This window comes from Gallinula chloropus (genome assembly GCF_964237585.1).
Source record: "Gallinula chloropus genome assembly, chromosome: 3".
Taxonomy (NCBI): domain Eukaryota; kingdom Metazoa; phylum Chordata; class Aves; order Gruiformes; family Rallidae; genus Gallinula; species Gallinula chloropus.
The window spans coordinates 55072171-55099695 of record NC_140087.1 but is presented as its reverse complement, the minus strand read 5'-3'; the positions used below and the strand labels follow the sequence as shown (position 1 = coordinate 55099695).

General features: G+C 38.3%; 1 protein-coding gene across 1 annotated transcript in view; it reads right to left on the bottom strand.

The window, feature by feature from the left end:
- The window catches only part of BABAM2 (BRISC and BRCA1 A complex member 2), a 172793-nt gene that overhangs the window by 70394 nt on the left and 74874 nt on the right, over positions 1-27525 (bottom strand). Inside the window, exon 7 of the mRNA XM_084261848.1 lies at positions 8503-8612. Within this exon, the coding sequence (XP_084117974.1) occupies positions 8503-8612 (110 nt within the window). The remainder of the gene's footprint in view (positions 1-8502; positions 8613-27525) is intronic.

The following is a 27525-nucleotide window of genomic DNA, read 5'->3' as shown; positions in this document are numbered from 1 at the left end:
CAGGGTTTCAGCTGACATTAACATGAGCAGAGTAGCTTGTGCAGTTAAGTAGTGGGACAGACCATGCCTCATATGCCTTAAAAGAAATCAACAATACAATGAATCACATTCTTAACAGTAATTAGGGAGAAGGAAACCCCTAGGAACCCAGTAGTCATGTTGCAAAAATCAGCCACTATTTATTATTTTGGGGAAATGGCATCTTCCTACAACAGATAATTAAGGAGGTATTAAACCTCCTTTCAAGCAGACATTAAGTTTTAAATGCCACTGATTATTGGCAGGGAAGAGGGAAGCATAAAGCAAAGAAAATTAAGAGGTGGTACCTAGTACTACTGTGAGGTCAGGATCCCTACACTTACACTCTACCTCCTGCCCACCAGATTGGATTCCCTGCAGGGCTGTTCCTCTGCCATCCTCCTCAACCCACACTGCCCGTGCCACCGCGTTCCCTGCCGAAATACCAGCAACGGGGATGCAGTTCCCAGTGGGTACTGCCAGCTCCCCCCAACTGCCAGTGGGGAGGGAAAGATGACAACAGTGGCAATCAAAACTGAGGTCTTTCACATACAACTTAATTCCACGTCTCACATTTTTTAGAGGTTTTATCTGAAAACCGTTAACTCTTCACTTCCGAGCAGTCAGGGATTTGTAGCTCTTGAAGGCGACCACCTGGAACCAAGCATTAAACAGCAGGTGACTTTTTGTTAACCGTTTTAAATACTGCAGTAGGCGAAGCCTGAAGACAATACTGTAATGTGCAGATCGCAATTAGAGTGAAGTTCTCTGAAAACAAATGGCTTAGTCACCATATTCAGAAGGCAAGCCAGATATCCCAAACATGCAAAACTCAGCTTCAGTAACGCATACTCTGCTAGAAGATGATCTCACGTTCTGTAGTGGTGGGTTTGGATTTACATCAAGAACTGGGAAAAATACCCACGCGGCAAGAAAAGTGGGTTCAAAGTGTACTCTAGGAAATCTGAGTTTTCATAACTGTTGAGTAAATGTGCCTTTCTATACTCGCTGCATTTGCTGCCAAGACAAATTCTAATTAACTTATTCTATCTACTGTTTGTCAGTTTGGGTAATTAATACCCAGCCAAAATGGATACAGTCGAACAGCTAAAGCTCAACTTCAAGCTTAAATAAAAACCCTTCATGACCTGCTCATGTGATTACATTTAAGGATAAATTGGTAGAAGTTTCAGACTTGCCAGAAAATTTTTAAATTCAATGCAGTCAGTAACTTTGAAGCACTTTTCTTCTGCAAAGCTTTTTCATTCCAAAGAGACAGTCTGTGGAATTAAGCTCATTTAAGAACAGAGAAACTACTGCTTCGATTGGGACTTCCCAGCAACACTATTTAATTGTTGGGTTTTAAAGCAAAATTTAACAACAGCACATTAGCCATTAAACCATCAAACTCCAAGTTAGATTTCCCTATGTATTTATTTTAGAGTTCAGGTAGGACCCTTATTTTCTCTTTAAATTCTCAAGTAACACCTAGTTAGGAACCTTTTAGGTTAACATTTAACCTCAGTCACCAGACCCTCCTGCTTGCTCCGCTACTGCCATATCACAAGTCAGAAAATTAAAAAAAAAAAAAAAAGACAACACTTGGATCAAATTTCTCTGGTCAGCCTAATTTTACAGAAACATTTCAAAGAGTTCAAGCTGGCCCACACAGTTCTTCAGAAGAAAAGCTCCTACATAAACCACCAAAAGATTCCCATTAATTCCTATGTATGAAAAAATATCCTGCCACTTGTGACAGACACAGTTCAGTACCAGCATGGATTGATCCTGTCTAGCAGGCTTCCTTTCTCCTACAAAAGTATTTTGGGAAAGGAAGGTGAAATCTGCTGTACGTCTTGGGGAAATATCTGAGAGAGGCACTTCAGTACTGCACCAGAAATGTCAGAATGGCAATTAAAATATGTGCCAACCCCCAAACCATAACAACAACATAGGCAATAGGGAAGCCAAAACCATCTGATATATCAAAAATCAGACTTTTTGTAAAACTAAAATGAATTTTAGTAGCAAAGTAAATACAATCTGAGAAAACAATTTTAAAAACCAAACAACCCTATTGCAAATGCAGGAAAAGATTTCAAAGAGTACTAAGTGCTGGCCCAGTTAGTAACTGAGACGACAGTAATTTTCAATGTCATTGCCAGAATTAGTTTTGACTAATTAAAAGTCCTTCTGACAATCTCACTGCACAAAGATAACAAGTCTAAACATATGGGCAACAGTAAAGAACTAATAACACCTTTATGAATAATACTGTCTGATGTCCTAAAGAAAAATTACTTCGTTCCCTTTTTCCTTCATTATCACTCTTTGTGGGAGGGCAAACACACCTAGAAGCAGAGATATGACAGTAAAAGTGCTGAAAAGGGTATTTTAAACGAGTACAGCTTTACAACGGTACTCAGAAATGCCTATGTTGAAATAGGGATTATTACAATGAAACATGGTATACTGATGGCTTGTGACAACACAGAATGAAACAGAATTGTATGTTTAATCAGAGTATCCTGAAACAAGCTGTATGTACACAAGTGAAAAAATGCAACACCTTAATGGAAAGATTTTCATCCAAAGTAAACAAACGTGTTTAGAACTACTGACATTTCTGTAGACTCTAGTCAGAAGTATGTAGAGGAACAGAATTGGAGGGCTGTGTTGAATCTCTCTTCTGTATTGTTTTGTTTTTTTTATAATTTCTTATCAATATAATTTTCTATATGTATTTTTCCCCTATATAAGAAATTTAAGTGTTAAGACCTTGAATGTAAAATTACTCCCTCCACTGTAAGGTTACAGAACCTCATGCACACAGACTGATGCTGTGAGAGAAACCTGACAAAACCTCCAGGAAGACCCAAACCCTTCCATCCCAACATTCAACTCTAAGCTTTGCTCTGAGACTCAAGGCAACCCTAAGCTCTGGATCGCCACAAAGCATACACCAGACCAAAATCTGCGCTTTTTCTCCTATACAGAGAAACTGGTACCTCATTACTTAGTAACAAAATCAGTCCCACTGAACTGCCTCAAGAATTTCATACCGCAATCATTAGGTCTAATTGCTTAGTCTCATAAGTGAAAGAAAACCATCTTAAAAATCTCAGTAACTAAACCATTTAAGGACAGCATTAACATATCCAGCATTAAAGCACCTTAGATGATGGACACATAGTTCTTTCACTAATTGTTAGGTATCAGCTTCAGAAATAAAAGCAATAGCTGGTACAGTTAACACTCAGGATAGAAGTATAAGCCAAAGTGTTTTGACTGTCAATTCCTGATCTCTTCTGACACTGTCAACAGGCCATCAAAAAGCGGTTGCAGCAAAACAGAAGGTAGTTTTTTTTTAGGACACAAGAAGAATCACAAAACAGAGGTAGACTGGAAATCAGGCTACAGTGTCAGAAGATTTGGATGATGGGGACTTAGCATATACATCAGGCAGGAAATATCACTGACTCACTGGCCAGGCATTGCACTAGAGGCATGACCAAACTAGGCTTAATGGAAGAGAAGGCCCTCCAAAGCAACAGGCATTCCTGCTGGGGACATATCTGCAAAGATGCTCCGGGGATTTGAAGAAGTCATGGACTGTCTTGGCTGTGTACTAATAATTCTGAAATCATCAACTCAGATGGATAAGCACATTTTCATATGCCAAACTGAACCCCTTCTTACCTCTGTCTTCTACAAAGACAGACATATGAAAAGGCCTAAACATGACCACTCATTTAGAGATTGTGTATTCCTCATCATTCTGAAGCATGAGGCTTCAACCAGCCATGTGCACACCGCAATATGGCATGTCAGCTTTAAAGGTGAAGCCCTTCACAGCACCCCTGCATCTCAAACACAGCAAGAGGCAGCACCTGGCAGTAAATGGATAACATTCTATGGTTTTCCTCCTCCAACTCCCAGCAGAAAGGTTGGGTAAAAGATAGGAAACACCTTTTTTTTTTTTCCATCAGTGAAAAACATACAGAAGCAGTTGAAGTCTTAAGAGTTCAGTCCAGGTTCTTGTTATTGTCCCTTGCCCGTATGAGAAGGTTAAATGCAGTCACCAAACTCTGCATACCACCCTCAGTCATGAAGAACCCTTTGGCACAGGTCCCAGACCAGTAAAAAACCACCATTTCAGTCCCCAAAGCACAGAGCCTGATCCATTTAAGCAAAACAAGTTCTACTGACAGCTGGTTTTCTTAGCATATTCACGTCTGCGTATTTATCAGAGAAAAGCCCTCCAGGACAACAGTGTTTATGGCAGGATTATTTCTGTGAATCCAGGGAACAGAGCATTCACTGAGCAACAGTGTTCCTACCCTTTTATCTTTTTTCCTTGAAATGCAAACCAAGACAAACCCATTTTGCTTTTCTTTAGCATGGACAACTCACGAATGGATAAAAATTACACACATTAATTTTTTTTTTCTTAAAACCTTGTAATCTACATTTAACTGTAGTGTGCTGGAACACATTTTAAGCATGAATATAGAAATTAGCTGTTCAATCTCACTCTGACTCCTTGGATTTAGAATCTGGAGATGTTTAATAAACGGAAAATAAAGATATGACGGATATTTTCACTGCAAATTTCCTTTCCATAAAAATATCTAGTATACTTTCACTAGAAAGATAACTTTGATCAAGCAAGATGCTCCCTATGCAGGAGAGATGTAAAGGATAAGTATCCCAGCAGCTCCTCACAGTGCACAGGAGCTCAGAACCAGCCTCCGAACATGTCTGTGCCCAACTAGCAGCACAAGGAGGACAGGTGGATGAGCAAGTGAGGGCCCTCAGGTACTGACACTACTCAGCTCTCTGACCCTCTCCCCAAAGCAAAGCAGGGGTCAGTGGGGGATGAAGAGCATCCTGTGGCCAGTCCAATGCCCTGAGGTGGGAGGAGGAGCCAGACAAGCTGGGGACACACAGGTCAGGGATGCTGACAACCACAATCCTCTCAAGTTGGGTGGTCAGTCTGTGGGGTTTCCCAGCTGACCGCATCCTCTAGAAGTGTGCAGACATTTGTTTTTAGGACACTACAGTTATTATGGGAGTTTTTAAACAAAACACATATCATAAATGTCCCAAGTTTCCTCTTAACTTAATCTAATTTTTTAAAATCATTAAAAATGACTGTTATTGACCTCTATCTGCTTATTGATGCAGTGCAACAAAGAAGAATTCTTAACATTATAAAACGAAAGCTTTTTTAAGTGATTGATTTCAAATTAAGGAAACATTAACTAGAAATTATTGTTCAAAACACATTAACAGCAAGTTTTTAAAGGAATGTTTTTGAATTGCCAAGAAAGAATTAAACCAGGTATAGTTATGAATAATTATTACTGAGATTTTTATAAACTAACACAAACACTTCCCACCTATAAGTGTGGAGGCTGGGTTTGGGGTTTCTTTTTAATACTGTAAGATGTGGGCTCAACACTCTTGCAGCAAGACACCATACTGCACAAGTCAATGGAACACCAATACTGAACACCATACTGAATCAAATACTTCTCTACTGCATTTTTACCTCTGCTTTAACATGTGAGCTTTTCCAAACCACCCAATCTACTAACGTTTTATTCCCAAACCATAAAAAGCAGACCTCTCCCTCCTTCTGCCAATCTCTCTTTCGGAGTCCACAACAAACAGAGTTTCACTAGTGTGATGTTTACCATCCATCTAAAAATAGAATGTGCTTTACAACAATCCTTCAAAGCAAAGGCACTATATTCATATCGCCAGGGTTCAAATTCGCTGACAAGATCTGTGGGTATGTATCATTTTTAGAAAAAGCAATGTGGGAACGCATGTTTATGTGGTACAGCACAAAAGCAATGAAGCCTCTTGGGAAAGCAGGAGATAACTCACGTAACACAAACAAGCCCTTTGCTCTTATTTCTCTACAGAGATGAAACATTTCTATCTGAAAATGGCTTTTTCATATGTCAGGAAAATGCTATTCCTGCTTTAGGTTCTTCCTAAGGTGAACAGAGTTTAGTATTAGCAAAACAGTCGCAGGAATTTGCTATTTTTCCTGCTTGCTGAGAACTTGGGAATGTTATGTTGGGAGCTGTCAGCTACTAGTTACTCCACCTCAAAATCTGCTGCACAAAAAAAAAAAACACTGGTAATTTGCTTACATGGCTTTTGTAGATGCAATTACTGTTAGCAGCAGGAAAGAACTTTTATAAGCAGAACACAATTCAAATGTAACATGCCATGGCCTCAAGTCATTAAATTAATCCTCAGGGCTTCTTGAGGCTTTTTGTACTTTTGGCAAAAAGTATAAAGAAGTATGCATTGTTACTTCAGTTCCCAAACATTGGAAAGTTAAATATCTAGACTGTTGGCCCCTGCTAAACAGAGCAGAGATTGGTTTTGGGAAAGAACAAGGGACAACTATGTCTTTGTTATTAAAGCACAGTCAAACATTGAAAACGTACCCATATATTTATTTCATGGCACATAGAATCATAGAAGCACAGAACGATTATGGTTGGAAAAGACCTTTAAGATCATTGACTCCAACCATATATCCAGCCCTACTAGGTCCAACACGTCACCAAGTAACAACATCTACTTGTTTTAAACACCTCCAGGGATGGTGACTTCAACCACCTCCCTGGGAAGCCTGTTCCAATATCTGACAACCCTTTCAGTAAAGAAATTTTCCCTAATACCCAACCTAAACTTCCCCGATGCAATTTCAGACCTTTTCTCCTTGTCCTATCGCTAGCTACCAGGGAAAAAGCAGCCAGCAGAATAAAGGAAGGTGCAACAACTCACAAGCATCTCAACTTTGATACACAGATAACGTGAATAAGGCGTGGCACTGAACTCCAGGCTTTACTACCATGATTTTAACACAACTTCACTGCATCTACAAAATGAGAGAGCCATAAATACGTCAGACACATCAGATACGTACTACCAGCACCCAAAGTTCTTTCTGTGATATTGCTCTACATCATACATCTGACATCAGGTATTCCTTGGGCACTGACAGAAAATGCAGTACTTTTAGGAAGACAAAGCGTTCCTTTGTATTGCTATTCTGCTTGGTATCAAGAGGTCAACATCTTTCTAAAGATACTATTGAAAGTGGGAAAATAAGCAATGTATTCATTAGCAAGTGGGTCATTTAGACAGACATACCTGGGTGGCCTGAAATACACCACTTAAGCAGCAACATGTGACTAGAGCTGAAAATACAAAGGAAACTAGTGACAGCCCGTTTGCTTCTAACAGCAGCTGAGCAGAAGAGTCTTTCAGAACATGGAAGGATAATTACATATTTGACTACAATTATTCCCTCAGCTAATGCTGACAGAAAGTAGTGAATTGACAAAAAAATATGAAAATATAAAAGCTGCCAGATGTATTGTGTGTGTGTTTGCACATGCAGGCGTAGCCTATGTTTTCTTAAAGAAGTCATATGCCTTTATCTAAATCAAATCTTGGGTTTTGTTTATTTCAACTTGCAACCAGCAGTTTATCCAGACCAATGCCTTCTTGAGCAAAATGTCAGGATACCATGTTCACTCACTCACACAAACTTTATCACCCAGTTATTATAAAACGGTGGTGGTCAGCATTTCCCATCTTTTCTTTTCTACCCAGAAGCGTCAACAGCAGTTCAGAGGAAAGTCACTGCAGCATTAACCAGAGAAACAAAGCATCACTGGAACAATGCCAGACCAGTTTGATTGTTGTATACCTGAACAGTCTAATGCAGATACTTTCTTGAAGCAGATATTACAAGACTGAGTCACTGAAGGGACAGAGGAGCACTAAAGCATTCTTAATTCCAGAAATGGAAGAAGACAAAGTTAATGAAAGTAGACTGATTTCTAATCTTCGCCCTTCCATTTTCAGAGTAGCAATTCATTCCCCAACAAATCTGTTTGCCAACTGGTAAACAGCCCAGTAAGGCTCAACAATCTTAGAATGAAATATTCAGATATTCTCCTGAATAAAGTAACTCACTAAAGCTGCAATTTCCTAAAACACAGTCAATAAAGCCCTTTAGCTTCTACAACAATACTTTATTTCAATGCATTGTTTATACACAAAACTTATCTTCGGAAAAGAAATTAAAGAACAGTAAGAAATTAAATTATCAGTATGCTGCACCAGAGAAGGCACTCAAAATATATCGCTACAGGAAAACATCGTGTAATATTCATGGTTTACAATACTACAAGAATATCACATGTACTCAGGGATGACTTTTCTTCATCCATATGTGATCCAGTCACAGATACAGGACTAGCTGAAAACAAATCAGTCATTTCTCCACCACACACATACTTGTAGTAATCACAATGACTTTCAGCAAGTGAAAGCAATAGCATGTTATCTACCTAGCCAACATTTCTAACATCTATCAGGAAAAGAGGGGAAAGTTCAGAGATGAAATAGAATGAACACTCTAGAAAAAAACCCCGTATCACTCACTGTTCAATGCGTGGGGAGAGATACAGCTTAGGAAAAACCTGGGTAGCTTCTGCGTCCTCAAAACTAACAGAGAGAAGCGCAACATCTTCTCCAGGATCTTCATTCACATCCTGTACAGAAAAATAATAAATATAAAATGGCAATCAACAAACGGAGTACTTACAAGCTCACAGATAACAACTAGTGAGTCAAATACCAATTGGAAACACTAAAGTGAGGAAACTAGATTGTAACCATTGAAAAACAGGTTGCAAGTTTATTCTTCCTATAGATTTACTTCAAAGACATTCTGCCGTGCTTAAGCTCCTTTAAAGTATCAAAATAAAATGACTGTGTAGGCAAGCGTACAGCAATGTAGATCTTCTTCAATTAGCTGAACTACATATTTCAGCGAAGATGTAGATTCAATTTTAAGAACTTTTGGTGTAACACTAACATCAGATGCAAATGCCAAAGAATTATTAAAGATGTTACAGAACCACTTAGTTATGACCACAGATTTCATCTGTTATTTTTCCAAAATTTCTGCTGTACTCTACTGCTACTTCTGTGTGGATGAAACGTATTTTTGTGATCAGAAATTTGTACACAGGAGTCACTGTCCCCAAATTTCTGCAAATACCTTATATTCTATATAAAATCCACAACAGTCAATCTTCACGCAATCACAGATTAAGCTTTCTTTGTATCAGCACAATCAGCTACAGTTTTTGGATCAGGTAGAACGAACTGTTTCTGGTTAGGACCTGACACCTCTCCAATTCATAAATCACACAAGAGTACAAAGAAGTGTATTTGTGCTACACACAGACCTTTGGTTAGAAAGCAATGAGTTAGCGGTGCGGCCACCTTCATCAACAGCAAGCAACGCTGGCTGCTCACAAAGCAGCCCTGTAACATGTTTGTGCATACGTACATAGCAACTTGCCAAGATGCATTTGTTTTTATCCGTTTTGGAAAAATATGAGAGGAAATAGATAACCCAGCAGATATGTGCTCAAAGCAGGATCAACATGGTGCGGTGTGCCCTGGTATGCTCTGTCCCACAAGCAGCTGTGAGGAAGGAACATGCAAACCACTTAAATATTGTTAGGAGATCCTGCCCTATCTGGGTAGGAAAAAAAAAAAAAAGAAAAAGCAGCTGCTGAGTGGTTTCAGCAAGACAATCTCGTGCCATTTGAAGCCTTGGCAGGACTGAAACTGTTAACGTCCAGAGAGACCAGCTGCATACCAGCTATTACGTGCAGAACACAACATGCCAAGAAACTTAGTGATAAGCTGCAGGGAAGAATGGGTCTTTAAAAAAACCCTAATTGTCTTAGATAAAAAATGAGACAGAGCTGACAGTGTTTTCTTAAATTCTGCCTTGGTGTGCAGCTCACTTCTGACAGCTGAAAGAAAATGTATTCTTAGAAATGCCTATAAAATGGTCATGAGCACACTACAGCTGGAAACCAGAACACGGTTTTAACCTGAAGTTGCAGGACAACGCTCCATAGGAGTGGTGAGGACAAAAACTAACTGCTGCCCTGCTGGGGTAGGACCAGTTCATGGATAAGGTTAATCGACACGGTTGCCTGTAACAGCAACGGAGAGGGTATCATGACCCACATTGTTCCCTTCAGTGTTAGGTTTCCAAGCGGTGCTATCATCTACAGCAGAACCATCAGCAAAGATTACAAAACCCTTTTCAACAAAACAAACCAACCCAAGAAACACCCAAGAGTGCAGTGCCCTCCCAGCCTTTCCCCCAATATTTCATACATCTTCCTCATTAAGGGAAAAATTTTAAATACGGAACAGCTTTCATTCCTGAAGCCGAGGATGGCATTAACTGGCTTTTTCCCATTAATTTGCTAATTGTCAATCAAATGAAAAGAACTATTAAGACAGATTAAGCAGTAATGCTAATGATTAAAAAGATTCTATTTTAATGGGCATTCTTCAAGAGATGACAAGTACATAGAATACGTTCGCTCGCGTATGTATGCGGTTCTTCTGAGACCACATTCTTTTGTTTGCAGTTCTTTTCACGTAACTTGTTTTTACAGAATAGAACCTACATGCATTTTACAAGCTACATGGACAAGACCAAATGTATTTATTTCATCTTGCACCTAGTGTTAGTGCCCACGCTGATGTGCACACATAGATTGACACCATGCGTAACAGCAGTTTCCAGAACACCATCCAGGTGCTTACTGATCAAAGAAAATAAAAACAAGGGGGGCGGGGAACCAAACAAATGACCCCAAAACTACTAGTTGAACACCACTACAGCATACATTAATGCATTCAGTAATGCTACATTTTGATTTCTACACTCATTAGTGGCTTCGTGCCAGGGAACACCACGCAACAGCATAAATCATCGGGGTAACTTTGCATGTTAACCTGCAGTAAGCTGGTCATAGAATCACAGAATGATCTGGGTTGGAAGGGACCCCAAGGACCACAGAGTTCCAACCACCCTGCCACAGGCAGGGCCACCAACCTCCATGCCTGGATCTACACAAGGTTGCCCACCACCGATGCGTGCAGTAAGAGCAATAAACTGAGATGTGTGACATTTTTAATTTACAAAAGGAACACACAACAAACACTACTGCAACTACTGTTGCCAGCACAGCATCAGTTTCATACAGCTACTGTCCAGTGCAAGTCACAGAACAGAAATCAGCGTTCTTCTGTAACTAGAGCTTTCCAAATGGATGCGTGTTTTTCGCCCATGTACCTGAGAAATTAAAACTGTGACTTAAAAAAGACACAAGAAGTCAGCATTTCAGCCAGTTTTGAAAAGATATAATGCAGGAACATCCTCAACCTCATTGCTCAGGTGGCCACAGATGTATTATGAAATCTCTTTGTCTGTGACACCATACTGTTTATTCCTTTCAGACTTTGTTACTTCTATTCATGCACAAATCTGTTTGGTGGAACTGCATTCAACCCTGGTGTGTCTCCTACAACTGTCGTTCATAAAACTAAACCAAAACCACATGTCTTAAAGATAAACTGTGGAAGGTTTTTCAACCAATAGACCTTTTTGATGTTATCTGTGCCAGTCACAACTTAACTCCTTCACTGATCTCTCTCCTGGTCATCTGCACAAGCCTGCTAGTGGCTAGGTGAGATGATGGATCCTTATGTTACCAGCGATGACATTTCCCCAGAACAGGGACTCATATCCTCCCAATAAACCAAACCGTCCAAAGGCAATATTGTTTTAACAATTCTGATCACACTTTGCTCAGGCAGCATCCTCCCCTTTCCCATTTCTGCACACATACTGCCCTCAAAGAACAGGCCAGATGTAAGCAGAGCAGCAAAGCAAAAATCACCTCTATTTTTATTTTTCAGTTGGCTTCAAAAGAGAGAGTGACATCCAATTGCTTTGGCAATATTACTCCCTTTTAGGGAAGAAAAAAAAAAAAGAGGTCATTGAACTAAAGTCACAACACATTTTTTTAATAGTTAAGTATCCATGTTCCTTCTTATAATTTATATTTAACTCAGCACACATAAGGTTGTAGGATTTTATTTTAAAAATTAATATTTAAGAAAAACTGATTTAGTAAAAAATAATAATAGCAATTTTCTATGGAAGTTAGCATCCAAGATCAGAATTGCCACATTAAAGGATCGTTTTATACTCACAGAACTTTTTCCACACAAGGCTGTACAGACTGTATTATTAAAATGAACTTCCACTGAACAGAGAGCACATCCTGGGCCACAGGAATTTTGAGGTTTAAAAACTGAATGTTTGTAAAAATGTTTGAAAGCATTTAGTTAAGCATGTGATAATGCACACCTATTACTTCTTCCACAAGCATCTCATGCAAAAAAAACCCAAGCCTCTAACATACTGCAATGTAAAAGATCCAACAAGGATTTTCGTGGTGTCTTTCTGCCCTCTCGCTATCACATGCTTCTTTTTAAAAAAAACATATTTTCCTCATTTCATAAAATGCCCATTCAAATCAAACAGGAAAAAAAAAGATACACCATTTAACACTGAAAATAAATAGTATTCTTTCTCTGGAACTGCAAGGGGTTTCCTATGTTTACAGAATATTCTGCACAGTGTGGACTGATCCTTGATTGAACCTCTGCAGTGCTGTGGAGACGCAAAATATGCATAGTAAAGCAATGTGGTGAGAAAGGAAAAAAAAACCCCAAACCAAACCAACCTAAAGGTTTTCAAGCCATAGGCTTGTTTCCATTGCTGAAACCTTCAAGCAGCAACTTAGAAGAATAAATAAAACTTCTCACCAAAAATCCCAAACCAAATAAACCCCCAAAAAAACCCCAAATGCATAAGGAGAAAGCTCATGGTATTTTATTCTAATTTATTCTTCATCTACTTAGCCAGTGCAGATGAAAGGTTCATTAAGTGTGTAGTTTTGAAACAGAAGAGTCCATATGAAAACATAAATGCAACACAGAGCAGATGAAAACGAAAGTTTGAGGGTATTTAGAACATTTTTTCCCCAAAATAACTTCAGGAAAAAACTTCAGGTATCACAGCATTCCAAAATAAAACTTAAAGTTCTCCCTCTAATTGTATCAGCACCATCTCCACAACCATTTGTTAGTTTTCATTCATATCAGTCTAAATATACATTCCAATGCTTCAATGTTTACAGCTACTCCCTTTGCAAAATACTTAATCTTTTTACAAAGTTAGTACGAGTTGTTTATGAAAATTGTCATCAAAACCACTTTAAATACACCATCCAAACGGCATTGTTTTCTCGTATCCTACCTACTGTAATTGAAAACTGGGAATTTACTGGAACTGACAATTTATTATGAGTCAGATGGTTGATAGCCAGTCCAACCAAAACATCTGCTCCGCACAGTCACAACTGCTATAACCCATTTCCTCTTGTGCCTGGAGTTCAACCAAGTTGCACATTACGGTTCCTTTTCCTTAAAGATGCAGACTCTGGAAAATCAGCTATTACCTTTTTTTTTTTTCAGTTATCAACAAAGAATCACCTTGCAACTTCTAATTAGGGTATCCTTTCAAGAAGAGGTATTTCTCTGTCTGTCATGCAAGTTTGGCTCCCTGCATTAAAGAGCAATGTATAAAGTGATAAAAGACTGTAGGCTTATCCCAGGTGGTGGCAGGACCTGCCTCTTCTTGGAAGACTTGAGAGGTAGGAGACATGAGTCTCAGGGACAAGACCTGGCAATGGGCTGATGTATAAATTGAGAACCTGGGATTAGGAATCCAGTTTAGTGACTTTAACTGTAAACTAAAAACGAGAGGAAAATAAACTTATAATTTGGTAGAAAGGATAGGAAAGGATATGTGGGAAGTACTGGCATGCTTTGGGGAGGACAAGGAGCTTCTGGCCTGGGGGATGGTAGGAAGTAAGAGAAGGGAGTAAGGCTTCCAATAGTGCTGTAGAGTTTGTACCATAAGTAAAAACAACAATTTGTTTAAGGACAAAAGTGAGGCAAGGAAGATTATGTATACTGCTCAACCTGTGTCATGCGATGGAGGTTGGAGAGGAAGGTGGAATAGAAAGGCAGTATATGGATGAGAACACAGAGGACTGAGTCAAAACTGATCTTGGCATCTGCATCCAGGTTACAAGTGGAAGTCTTCTAATAAACACTCAACGGACTGTGGTATCTCTCAGTCCAAGTCAGCCAGTTTCACAGAAGATGACTGTGAACTTTAGATTTCAGCATTTTTTCAGGAAAAAAAAAAAGTCTCCAGAGGAGAAACGCATGAGAATAACATGCATTCAGAAAAGTAATGTATCTTTGGGTCAAGATCAACCCATGTGATTTTGCACGATACACATCTGTAATGGAACAAATGATCAGAAAGTGAACAACAGAATTTGTTTTTAAAGGTGACATCTGAGTTGCAGCAGAGAATACACAGTACTACTCACTTCCACTAGTACTAATGGGCAACTTGTACCACAACGGCTAGGAAAATTTGACCCCTTCCCTCCAAATGATAGGAGATACTAATGTAAAAAACAAAGGCCAAACAAAGCACAACCAGCTCACACCCTCACGGCACAGCAGTTTCACTAGCCAGCTCTGATACAAGCAGTTACATGTTCCCCCAACCTTCTGCTACGCTGAACCTTTTTTTTTTAACTAACAAAACTAGGGGATAGCAGGCTAAGGAATGTGAAGTGGCAAACGAGACTGAGAAATCTGCTTCACTCCAGGGACAATATGTAATTATTCCAGGAAATTCTTTCTCCTGTCTTCCAGGAAACCCACCAGGTCTGATCAAGGAGTGCTGATTCTTTAAATAGGATCTGTAATGGAAACAAAGGCAGTTACCTTGCATGCACTGCCCACGGCATCACAGCGATCCAAACACAGCCCCTCTCCCAAGGTAACACAGCCAAACACTCGCCTCAGTCTGGGCAAAGAGCTTGTTCGAGCCCAGCACAATTCCCACTTTAAGTTACGTGAGAATCGTAATCTGGGAACAACTTTGCACATTCCGAAGAGCTTACTTTGAGGACAAGAAACCAAGTTTTCTTCATTAAAACAAATTTTAATAAGTATCTACTATACATTAAAAAAAAGTATCAGCAAGACCTGCAAGTGATGCCCCCTCCACTGGGCACCAATCACTCAACAGGAAAACAAACAGTATTTTCAATCAGTGTGAGTAACATCCCGGGGGGTTGTTTTGTTTTCAGACTTTCACATATTAATATATTGTGCTTCTCTATGACAAGAGCTCGAGATCTGTTTTGCCTATGCCACTTTCTTTTATTTTGGTCAGGGCAATTTACCACTTCTACAACAGGAGCGACTGTCAGAATCAGGTAAAGAATGTGGTTAGAAAAAGTGTGAAAACACCCCAATGGATAAAAAGAACAAACATTGTTGTTCATGAAGAATACATGTTAGATTCACAACTTTCAAGATTAATATAATTTAAGTGGATAAAAATGAATGTATTTTGTCAGCAGCAGAAGTTGTGGTGACACTTTCACCACACCAGTGCTGTTTGCTTAGGTCTGAAAAACCCAGCCTCAGAACATAAGGCAGGTTTCTTCAAAGGTTTTTGTGAGTTTGGGAGTCAAATTTGAAATAAATAATCTAGGTGTAGCAAAGTCTAAAATTAATGTTGAGTGCATTAAAATCAGTATTTCTGAACAGATTTTGAGTGAGCTAAAATGTAAAATCGATACGCAGAGACAAGACATACAAAGTGTATTTGCAAAAGAGGAGCATTCCATCATACTGACTGATTCTTTCCAAGTCCTCATCTAACACCTGCATTTATTAGCTATGTTTTAATGATGCTACAGTAGGGGATACTTAATATTTTTTAAATAGACTGATCTGCAAGATGCTCGTGATTTTAAATTTTACTTTGTTAAACGAAACTGAAGTACAAACACATTAGCTCTAGCTGCGCTAATATCAGGTATCACATTCAGATTAAAATGAGATTAAAAAACAAATTCGAAAAAACCCACAAAACAGGGACAAACAATATTAGGAATGTAGATTACTGGGAGGTACTCTCAGGCCTGATTTTCCCAAATATTCACAAAAAAGCTCTTTTGTTTCCTAGAACCCCTGTTTATCCAATGCTACAGATTGCTGCTTAATTTTTGTTTTGTTTACTTCTAATCGTATTTCTAAGCAGACCAGATAAGTTTGAATAAAAAGTTACAGTTTTACCATTAAAATGTACATTAACCTGGAAGACACCCCTATTACTCCAAATAGGTTTTGTAAGCAGGAAAGAGATTCCAACACCACCACACCTTTCCTAAAAGCTCACCTGTGTCTGCCATGAGCAGCTGATAATGGGACACATAACACGTTTGGAGACTTCAAAACTTGGTTTTTATAGGTCACCCTTAAAGCAGTTGCATCAGACCAAGCCCAAGTTGCCACGTCTTGACAAACAGATTTTTCAGTTTAAGTCAAGAGAACCCCAAAACCAGTTCTCCAAAATCCAGCTCTTATTTCTACTTCCAACAAATACTGCGATAAGGTATTTCGCTGACATCAGTGGTGCTGCTGGCAGACTGAAGGACAGCACAACCCAAACAACAGTGTGAGAATCCAGCTGAAATCCTAACACTGAAAACTTAAATGTTTCCTTATAAGCACATAGCCGGGGTAAATGACTGTTTAAAGCTTGGTTTTAAACAATAACGGGCTTTTTTACAACAAAGTTGTATGCATGGTAAACACTCTGAGTGCCTTAAAATTTGTGTTAGAAAGTTATGGGCAAACAGCAAGCAAAGGACAAGTAGTATGAAAATTAATACACAGGCTACTAACAATGGCATCTCAGATAAGGAATCATTTAGGGACAGCAAGGCAGAATGAGTCAGGGATGAGAGTGCTCTGCATAGTTCATCTGGGCTTTTCAATTAGTGACAGACACGCTGATTTTGGGCAAACACTACATTCAGTTGTATGTATTTACATCTGTGTATTCAGTGCATAGAGGAGTCATTTTCACCAGTTTTAGATGTTCTCTATTTAGAATTTTCGTTTGAAATGAACAATAAGGGAGATCCAAAATTTATATAGTGATATAATTAATTCTACTGCCAGGGTTCAGACACTCTGTATCACCTTGCCACGTGCCAAGATATTTCCTTGTTAATAACAGTCATGATAAGACACTTCTGTTACACTTATCCTCACATTAGTATCCATATTTTACACTTTGAATACTGAGAAGAACTGTACTAGGAACTAAAAATGTAGGTTAATACCCACAGTTTAACAGATCCTCATAGACAACTATTTCATATATATGTGTGTATATATCTCATCTGTATATGCATCTATAGTCTGAATTATTTGAAACAATATAAAGGGGACTTACAATATTTTCAAATGTAAAAATATTCCCTCTATGCTCTCAGAAACAAGCAAATGGAAATTAAGAAAAAAATTTCAAACCCACAAAGTATTTTCCATTTAGATGACTTATAACAAGTCATCTCTATGTAGGTTCTTTCTCTATAATAATCTCCCAAAGCTACGAAGCTGCTTCCTCAACATGTAATTAGGACACATTTTTTAGTGTTACCCCCACATTTTTAAGCTTGCTTCCCCATATAAAGATCTGAGGAGATGGGCAACTTGGAACTCAATCCTCAAGGATTTAACTCAGATTCAAATCCCTCTCTTCAGATGACTGGGCTATAATTTATTCTGAAAGCAATATTTGCATTCTTTTCCCCCCATTTCAGTGATTTCCCATCTCTTTAAAAATAGTAATGTTATTGCAGAGGCCAAAGAGCAGTCATCCCACGTCCAGTGAAAAACAAGATCTGCTAATAAATGCCTGAGTACTGAACTAGAGGACAAACAGATCATTAATACAGTTAGAAATAAAATTATTTTCCTGCCAAGCCAACTTTCTATTCTCCAAATACAGCTTTTCCATACACAGATATTTGTATTTTACATAAGTAAATTGTAAAAATTCCCCCCATTAGATTAGTATACAAGACTCATGATTGAAAGGAGATTCTCCAGTAACAATCCCATTTTGAAATGTGAGAATCCTAGCTACAGAGATAAGTCTTACAAGGACAGCGTGACACAGGAGTACTTTTTAAAAGATAATGAAAGTTCACTGATGCAATTAATAAATCTCACAAGAAAGAGTAAAAGCTAAAATACAGCACAAGAGAGATGCTTGTGATTAGTATTTCTGCAACCATGTTGCAGTTGAAAGTCAGCAGAAGCATTTATTTTTTAAAATCAATCCAACTTTTAATAAAAGCTTTTTCTACTGCTCTCCACGTATTTTTATATGTTCCTGGTTCAGTGAATATCTCTGCAGAATCAAAAATACTATAGATTACATGGGTCACAACAAGAATGCCAGAGTAAAGCCATATTCTGAGACAGATCTTCAGTGAACCAGGAAGCACCAGCAAGATTTCACAGATGAAAAAGTGAATAATCAAAGTGTAAGGGTGAAAACAAGCAAAGTTATTCTTGCTCAGTGCTCTTGCACCACTTCAGCTTATTATTGCTGACCTGATATAAAAATATGAAATATTTTCTTTTAAAAGAAAGTGCAAATATTAAAAGTACTAACTGTTACGAGTTTAGCCAATTGCTGTTTCCTGAGGGTAACAGGAATGTTTCTTATTAGTCCACAGCACTTTTGACTCACAAACTGTTTATTCTGGAGTCCCATTTCAAGTCTGTAATATTTCTATCTCTTTCTGAGAGAGTCCTATTATCCCTTTGTCCCATCATTAAATTGATGTCTGCAGGATCTTAAAAAAAAAAAAAGCCTGTCTCTGTGTGGGACATTTTCTGCTCTGTACAGAGAATACACAAGTTGGAGCATCGTGCTTGGTGTCATCATGCACACAAGTGTGTATGTGTACAGATGTCACAAAGAATAAGAACCTGATAACGTAGAAAAATAAAAGTTCTTCCAGTGAGATAGGCAGCTTTTTTTTCTTCTCACATGTTGTGTGAAGGTGGATCCTGCTACAGGTGGTAAGCAGAATGCTGGAAAGAGGGATTAAAGATCTATTCATCAGAAACTATGATGACATTGGTCTTTCAGCATTCACACCTGTACCAGTGTGTAAATCAGATGCATAACACGAGGAAAATATTCCTAGCGGTAGTCTTTGTTGTATATATAATAAAATAAGCCACATTCTGTGAGTCTGTCAAGAGAGGTCTCTGGACCTTACAGAGTGAGACTCTTGCACTTTAGCATACTGCTCAGGTTAAGGTTGACTCATCTGTTGTTGTTTACCTTGTTCAAGACAGTGCCTCCAGCTCAGTTGTGGTCCCGATGAATTAAAGTGGTAGTTGCTAGAATAATACATCACATATTTCCAGATGAAAGACTGGTTCCATCACTGAGATTTCCCTGGTTACTGACTCAGAAAAGTTCACAAGATCTTTTCCTCTATCTGTTCCCTTAGTACATCTATCACAAACTTGGAATAAAGAACTGGGAGAAGTATTGTTAAACTCTGTTACAGCATCTGGAGCTCTGTTTTTATGAGAGAGATGCAGGTTCAAAGGCTACTAACATTGCTACTGCCCTTGAATTTGCAGTCTTTCCATACACTTTCTGATACCATCTATTCAGAGGCTCACAGGATAATCTTGCATCACCTATTCAAAGGTTTGTGGGACAATTTTCCGTAAATCGAATCCAACTTTTAACGCTCTCACACAGCCTGAAATTACTTGCATGTGCTCAAGAGCTTCACCACAGCATCCCAGCATGTGTAAAACAACAGAGCAGAATACCCACTCCTCTCACTCAGATATTTAGCTTTCTTCCATAAAACTCAGCAGTATGTTCTTTGGCAAGGAGATGATGTCATCACACACAATCATGACTTGGATCGTGACAACAGACTTTGAACTGCAAGTGTCTTACCATGTTCTATAGCAGAGACTGTTCAATAGCTTTATTTTCCTTTTTTTCTCCTTTTTTTTTTCATTTGAAACAGTGCAATTAAGAATTACAGACTAAATTATTTTCAGAAGTTTTCTGAAATAATGCAAGCTTCATGTTCAGACTTCAGAACTGATGAGAGTTGCCGGATGCTTATTTACTGGGTTCCACCCTGCTGATGTGAACAGAGTGGCCTGACGGGTGACGGCTACTGTTGTCCTTCCCACTTAATGAACCTCAGTTCCCTACAAGCATCAGTTTTAAAAGAATGCAGTTCTTCATCTGTGTGGTGTATGTACACCTATAAAGGGGCCCACTATGACACTTTCTTGGAGACAAAATAGAAAGAATTTTTTAAAAGAGCCTAATAGAAGTGGAGATTTGGAAATCACTTTACGAATAAAATAGCATAAGAAAAGCCAAAGTAACTGCCAGAAAACAAATGAGAAGCCAATACTTAAGAGGTCATCATAAAAAAACAGGTTAGAAATGGCGAAGTTAAGTAGCAATATTAAAATTCCTATGTATATTAGCAAGTAGCAAATCTGAAACTATCAAGCCTTTTCTACTAAGAAGCTACTTACAAGACAGTGGCGTTTATCAGTGACAAAATTCTAATCAATAGCATTTTAAGGATCAAGGGAGAAGGAAGATCCAACTCTCATGCATTCTGGGAATATTCCAATATGCCATATTCCAATATGCCATATTCAGGTCAATTTATCTAATTAATTTTTCCACCAGCAGTAACTTGCTTTTTTCAAGCCTGTGTAGCATTGCTCCTACCATCTTGATATTTCATGTGCAAAACTGCCTCTTTTTTTACTTTATGGTGTTTATCTAGCAATAAGATGTGTCTTGTCTTTTACTGGTGGGGTTCCAACGTAGTATTAGAAGCCTGCACTATCTTGCTATTTTCTGAATATTAAGAATAGTTGGAATTTTGGCCCACTGCTTTCACTTTGTATGCTGCACCTCCACAGCAGTCACAGAAAAAACCCATCTACATGGACATTCTGCCCCACAACCAGCCAATACATCAATTCTTACTTCTTTGGAAACAGAAAAAAATACTGTGGAATGAGAAGGGCTGATGAAAATGTTTTAAGCTTATCATATCTAGCTTCAAATAAGGAGGTTGAGAAACACTGCTATAACCACAAACATAACTTCAGCTTGAGCCATGAGATAAAACCGTATAAAAGCCTAGTCTAATTAGGACTGAATACATTAAACAAAGACACTAACTAGTGGCAATTGTTCATTTTAAGATCTAACTGGACACTGTAGAGTCACAACTGAAATAGCATGCAATGAAAAGACATCAGACAGAGAATCCCAGAAACTGTTCTAATCTAAGGCCTCATGAAGTATTAGGGAATGTGAAAACTTACCAAGTACAAATGTGAACATAGTAATAGAAATAGGCTGTATATTTAAACAAAACTTTGAGTTATCCATGTAGTGTGTGATTGATTTTTTTTTTAATCATCACAATAAAACAAACTACTAGGTGTCCACACTGAAACCCAGCACCATCTGACTTCTACTTTACAGCTATGCAGACCTTCCCTTCTACTAACTTCACAGCACTGCAGACTATATAGCCACGGGATTAAACTCAAAATTCTGCTAGCAAAGTGATAGCCATATGTTTCTGTTATGTGCAGTTCACTAGCAATATAACAACTCATGTTTAAATGACAATTATAACAGACCTGACTTCCAACTTAATCTAGCTACACTTTCATTGATATTTGCAAAAGCAAGAACAAACAGTCAATTTAATGATTTATTTCAAAAAACATTATAAACTCATGGTTACACTCAATACTTATCTGGGTTTTAAATCTGATGAATGTCATAGTAATCCTAGCATCTCTGAAACAGTAAAACCAGGAAAGCAAATCAGCCTTCAACTAGAAACACAACCTTAATTCAGATTTGCTTTATTTTATAATCTAAATACAGGTCTTCAGTTTTAGTTTTGCTGGGTACTTCTTTCAGAGTTATAGGTGTTTGCTATAAAAAAAATGACAGTATTTTTGCTTAGTTTCAAACAACTCAAAAGATAGTGCTAACTACAACCCCTGGTAAAGTGCCCCACATATAAGTGTGTTAAAAGATAGTGTTTCCAGAGGAGATATGTCACTTTATTGATTATCACCTTCCTCATGACAATGATAAGCTCCTTAGAGATACCCATGACACACGCAGGTGCTCATATGTATGCATACAGGTTCTTTTAAAAGTTACTCTCTAGTTACCACTCACTGGTAATTAGCTTAAATGAAACAGAAGTGAAAATCCTTCTATCCTCTCCTTTTTTTTTCTGCTTCATTTGGGATCCACACTACAGTCTTGCCAACTTCTGACCTTTCAGCCCAGACGGTTACTCACAGCATGAACACAAACTCCCCATTAGTTATGAAACTCAATATTTTTCGCCCTCTATATAGCATCATTAACCACTTGGTCTGCAACAGAAGCTACTCCTCCCTCTAGTTGTACCTGACACCACAGCAAGGTCCAGAAAGCTTTCTAGATCACGTCCTCATTTCTTTTGATAGGTCCTCAGACTCTTTGAATATTACTAAATAGAAATCGTTACATATTCTCTGGAAATAACTGTCCAGGCTCCTGTGAACACATGCTTTTCAGCCCTCATACTCTGAGTGAATCAATATGAAAACTTCTAGACTATTCCAGTCTTCCAACTTCTGAAACTGCTTTTCAGATGGGTTTTATCATTATCCCAATTTTATCAATAGCAATATTTATACATATGTAAAAAAGAAAAGTATTTTCCTTCTCTTCAAAGAAAATGCACTGTTTACTTTTGTCATCTTCCACATTCAAGTCCCTCCTATCCTAAAGTAACTGAAGTATTTAATAAAGTTTGATTGTTTTGTTGGGTTGTTTTGGGGGGGGTTTAATAAATTTTAATTTTATTTCCATGGTATATGTGCTCTTGCTGGGATCAGAAGCTTCAATTGCTTGATTCCCTTCAGCCTGAAACACAAGGTGGTTACTTAAACACATCTCTCTTGGTTTTTACTCAGAACAACTGCATGCACTTGACACTAGTTTGTCTTAAGGCTGCCCTCTGTCCAAACAGATGTGCTTACAGTAAGTGGTTGGTTGATTGTTTTTAATAAATATAGAACAGATATCCTTTTCCACTAGGATTAGACAACACCCACTGATCTCTATCTATTTTCTTCCCCAAAACCTTTTATTTCATTCATTCCAAGAGCAGTTTGAACCCCGCTGCATTAATCAAGGATTGAGTGTTCCCACATTAAGAAGTATTCTCTGCAGGTATTTTTGTATCTATGAAATTGGTTTCCAAGATGCTTTACATTAAAACTTTAATCTTCACAAGATTACTATAATTATTAGTTGCACTGTAATAACTGGGTTTGTGGCAACCACGTGTTTGATGCTCTATTGTTAAAAGAGGAGCAGTCCCTTTTATAAGTCTTTACTATCTGGAAGGCAGATGTATAAAGATACCAGGAAAGTCCAGAGACAAAACTAAACATCCCCATTATTTTTTCCTTAATGTTTGTTTGCTTTGTATTGTAATTAACTCATTTTTTATAGCACTCTCAACAAATTATCTTAGAGCAAGAAAAGGAACCAACTAAAGGGCATTCCTTGCCATAGACAGTTTCACTCTGGAGCATACATGAGGTACAGTTACTTGAGAAAAGGGGAGAACTGAAGAGAGACACAGATGCCTCATTTCCCTAGGAAACCAAGCTAAAATCACAGCTGAATGAACAAAGTGGTTAATCTTTATTTCTGAAATACGGTAGGTAAACCCTTGACAAAAAATGTATAAAGTATTTCTTTGTGGGAACGTGTTCAGAGGATGTCAGCAGTACTCCATTCCTTCTAGAGGCTGTTATTTCCAACTGAAAAGCCATTCTTGAGAAGGAAAAAATGAAGTCTATGTTGTTCAGGCAGACAGACAGCTGAGATAACTATGATGGATACTTGTAGCAAGACCATGATGAGCTGTACTCACCGTTCAGTAAGCTTATAAAGCGTAGGCTCAAGACTGACCATGAAATGATTGTTGTTTGTAAAGCTCCTCAGAAGAAGTCATTCACTCTCCGAGAAGACAGTTTAAGATAAAATGTTGCCTTGATATATAGGAATGTTAAAAACAAAACAGGGGGTAAGTTTGAATTATTAAAGTTCAAAGTCTGTAAGAACCACATTCCTCATTTAGGGGATTCAGAATTTAGGTTTTTGTTCCTTGATTGAAATTACTTTTCGAAACAGAAAAAGGGGACATCTATTAGGGGAAGGAGAAACAAGACAGGGCACAGACACTTCTAACTTTAATCACTTTGGTTTTTTTTTTTTTTTTTAAAGAAAACGAAGATGATGTTATTTAAAACTTTATTTTGTACCTACTTCTGCTGGTGAACACCCACCCACTTAGAACATTCACTACCAGACTGCAGCAAAGGTGCTACACTTTAAATCTTTTACAGTGTAAACAACTGTCTCTTCATTTCACTTCAAACAAAACGTTTCAGTGCACTGTCTAGTAACATGAGTAATACAATCCTTTCTTGGACTCTGAGAAACACTATGCTTACACGGAGAGACCTTTCCCTAAATGCCCATACCTCATGACCTGCTAACTCGACTGTACAGAAACCACTGTGGTGGACTGATTGGCAAGGACACAGAAACATGTGTTTCCTTTGAAGATCACAGATCCTAAAACAGATTAGATTCTGAAGCAGGCAACTAAGAGCAAACATTCTATTGAGTCTTCATGCTACAGAAGTTCATTTCTAGGCACAGTCCATAAATTTTCCATTAATTTTCTAGTGTGCTTTTGGTTGGGACAGAGTTAATTTTCTTGACAGTAGTTGGTACAAGGTGGTGTTCTGGATTTGTGCTGAAAACAGTGCTGGGAACACAGGGGTGTTTTGGTTCCTGCTGAGCAGCGCTTATGCAGAGATGAGATCTCTCTGCTTCTCACCCCACCAGCAAGTGGGCTGGGGGTGCACAAGGAGTTGGGAGGTGACACAGCCTGGACAGATGACCCCAACTGAGCAAAGGGATAGCCCACACCATACAGCATCATGCTCAGCATATAAAGCTGGGTGAACAAGGAAGGGGGGACATTTGGAGTGATGGTGCTTCTCTTCCCAAGTAACCGTTACCTGTGATGGATCCCTACTTTCCTGGGAATGGCTGAACACCTGCCTGCCCGTGGGAAGCATGGAATGAATTCCTGCTTTTGCTTCTTGTGTGCCACTTTTGTGTTACAGCTATTAAACCATCTGCATCTCAACACACAGGTTTTCTCACTTTTCTAATTCTCTCCCGGATCCTGCCAGTGGGGGGTAAGGGTGGGGCAAGATAAGCAAGGAGCTGCATAGTGCTTCGTTGCTGGCTGGGGTTAAACCATGACACCTATGAAATCTGAAATGATGTCATTCTTCTTCTATCATATTTTCATTAAATAAATTGTAAGGAAAATGCGTTATTCAGGACAACAAATGGGACCACAACTTACTGTTGTGACACGGTAGGTTAAGTGACATAATGCACTGGCTCTTATAAATATTGTTCGTGCATTCTCTGATGCTCATGATCAATTCTTTCAGCTTAAAAAAAAGTTTATTCTTAGAAGAGTATGTACATTCCCAGTGATCTAAACACAGTTCTTGAACACAGTAAAATCGCTGTTAATGCAAATTCCAATAGGAGATTCTTTTTCTTGGCTGTAATTCTCCATGCAACTGAGGTAATGGAATCAAAACCTTAGGCTTTAAACAGGTGCTGGCACAAACCCAGTTGCCGTAACCAGAGCAACCTTAAGCAATGTTGTAGTTATCTGATGTCTGTTCACTAGACTGGACTCAAATCTTTTTATGAGCCTTGGGCATTTTGTGAATATGTATCTTTGCATTAATTCCATTTAACAAAGTTGGATTTAATTAAACTTTGGATGTTCCAATCCTCACCAAAACTGAGACGCAATATTAAGAATTCTATCAAAGAAGTTTAGTAGATATTTACCAACTTTCACAAAATGCCTCATTAGCAGATGTCGCCAATAAAGTAAATATTGTTCTTCAATTTTCCTATGCTAGTAACGATGCCACTTCATGTATTTTGAATCTGTGGGAAACTTCTGTCTACCAAAATAATTCACCAAGACATAACTTTTTTTTTTTACTTCTGCATCCTCCGTATTTCAGCACCTGGAAACCTAAAGATATGGATCTCAACATACCCAGTTGTGGTATCAAGAAAACTAAGTTACCCTCATTACTTAGTTAAGAAAAATACCCTACTCAACAAGAAATATAAACTTCTAACACCACTACCAATGATAATAAAGGCATGAGTAAGACCTCTTTGGGTCTAACTGCTTTGGGACCTACAGCGTTGTTCTGTCTAAAAGACTGCCCTTCATCTAGTCCTGAGTCTACAATCAAAGGATCAAACACGTCTTGGAGAATGTGGATCTTCAGCCATATAGAAATTCCAAGGATGCTGCAAAGAATACTGTAGGTATGATCAAGATCTCCAATACTTCTGAAAGCCAAGATGCCTTATTTATTATGCTATCCACTCAAACAGATTAAGTAAATGAACTCTGTATAAGGAAGGTCTTGCTTCCATTGACACAGTGGGGGCTTCGTAGACTCAAGTACAGTTCAGAGCAGGTAAGGAAGAAGATGAAAGCTACTGTCTTCAGAAGAGCAAGAAATACTGTGACACACTTCAGACCTCTGATGCTCAGGGCTGAACTCTGTACTGACAAAACTTGGCTAATGCAGAAGTAATCATGACAAGATTTGCAATCTTCCTAGATCTGATACAGAAGCAATCAGCAACCCAGACAGTGGTAACAACCAACCAGCTCAGCACAGGGAATACCAATGTGTAATAGATAATTGGTATAATAATAAAATTTCATTAAAAGGTTTCTTTCTTAGAGTACTGGATCATGCACAGGGTAGCTAGAGGAAGACAAAAAGAACTGAGGCCATTCCAAAATTCAGGTTTGGTTTGATCAACCTGACACCACAACAGCTTGAGTTGCCATTTACATCTAAAGGCCTAATGCTTACTTGCCAATAAAGGCTAGAAGAGAATGAGACTTAAGACTCTCCACGGAAAGTTTACTTAATTTTAATGTTAAGTGAATTTGATGGGTGCCATCGCTTATGTGGATTGATCATAGTATCATTTCCACTGTCTTCTGCTCCATTTTCACGTACTGAACCGATATTCAATTTTGTTTTTAATAAAGCATTTGCAAAATACTTATTCTGCCAAACACCTGTAATCCTAAACTCATACACACACAGTTTAAGGTGCTGGTAGCAACTGAAACTATAAATGGATAAAAACAGTATTAAAAAGATATTCTACGACTAAAGCAAACTTAGTGTTTAAAACAACTGTTTCAAGCCTTTTCAGTTTGCTTGAAATTAATACATTTGTTCATTTCCTCTCTCCCTCCAACACTAGTGTATCAAAGGACATTATGTGAAGATTTAAAAAACATCTACTGAATGACAGCTCCTTAAATTGTGTAAAGTTCAACCATGATA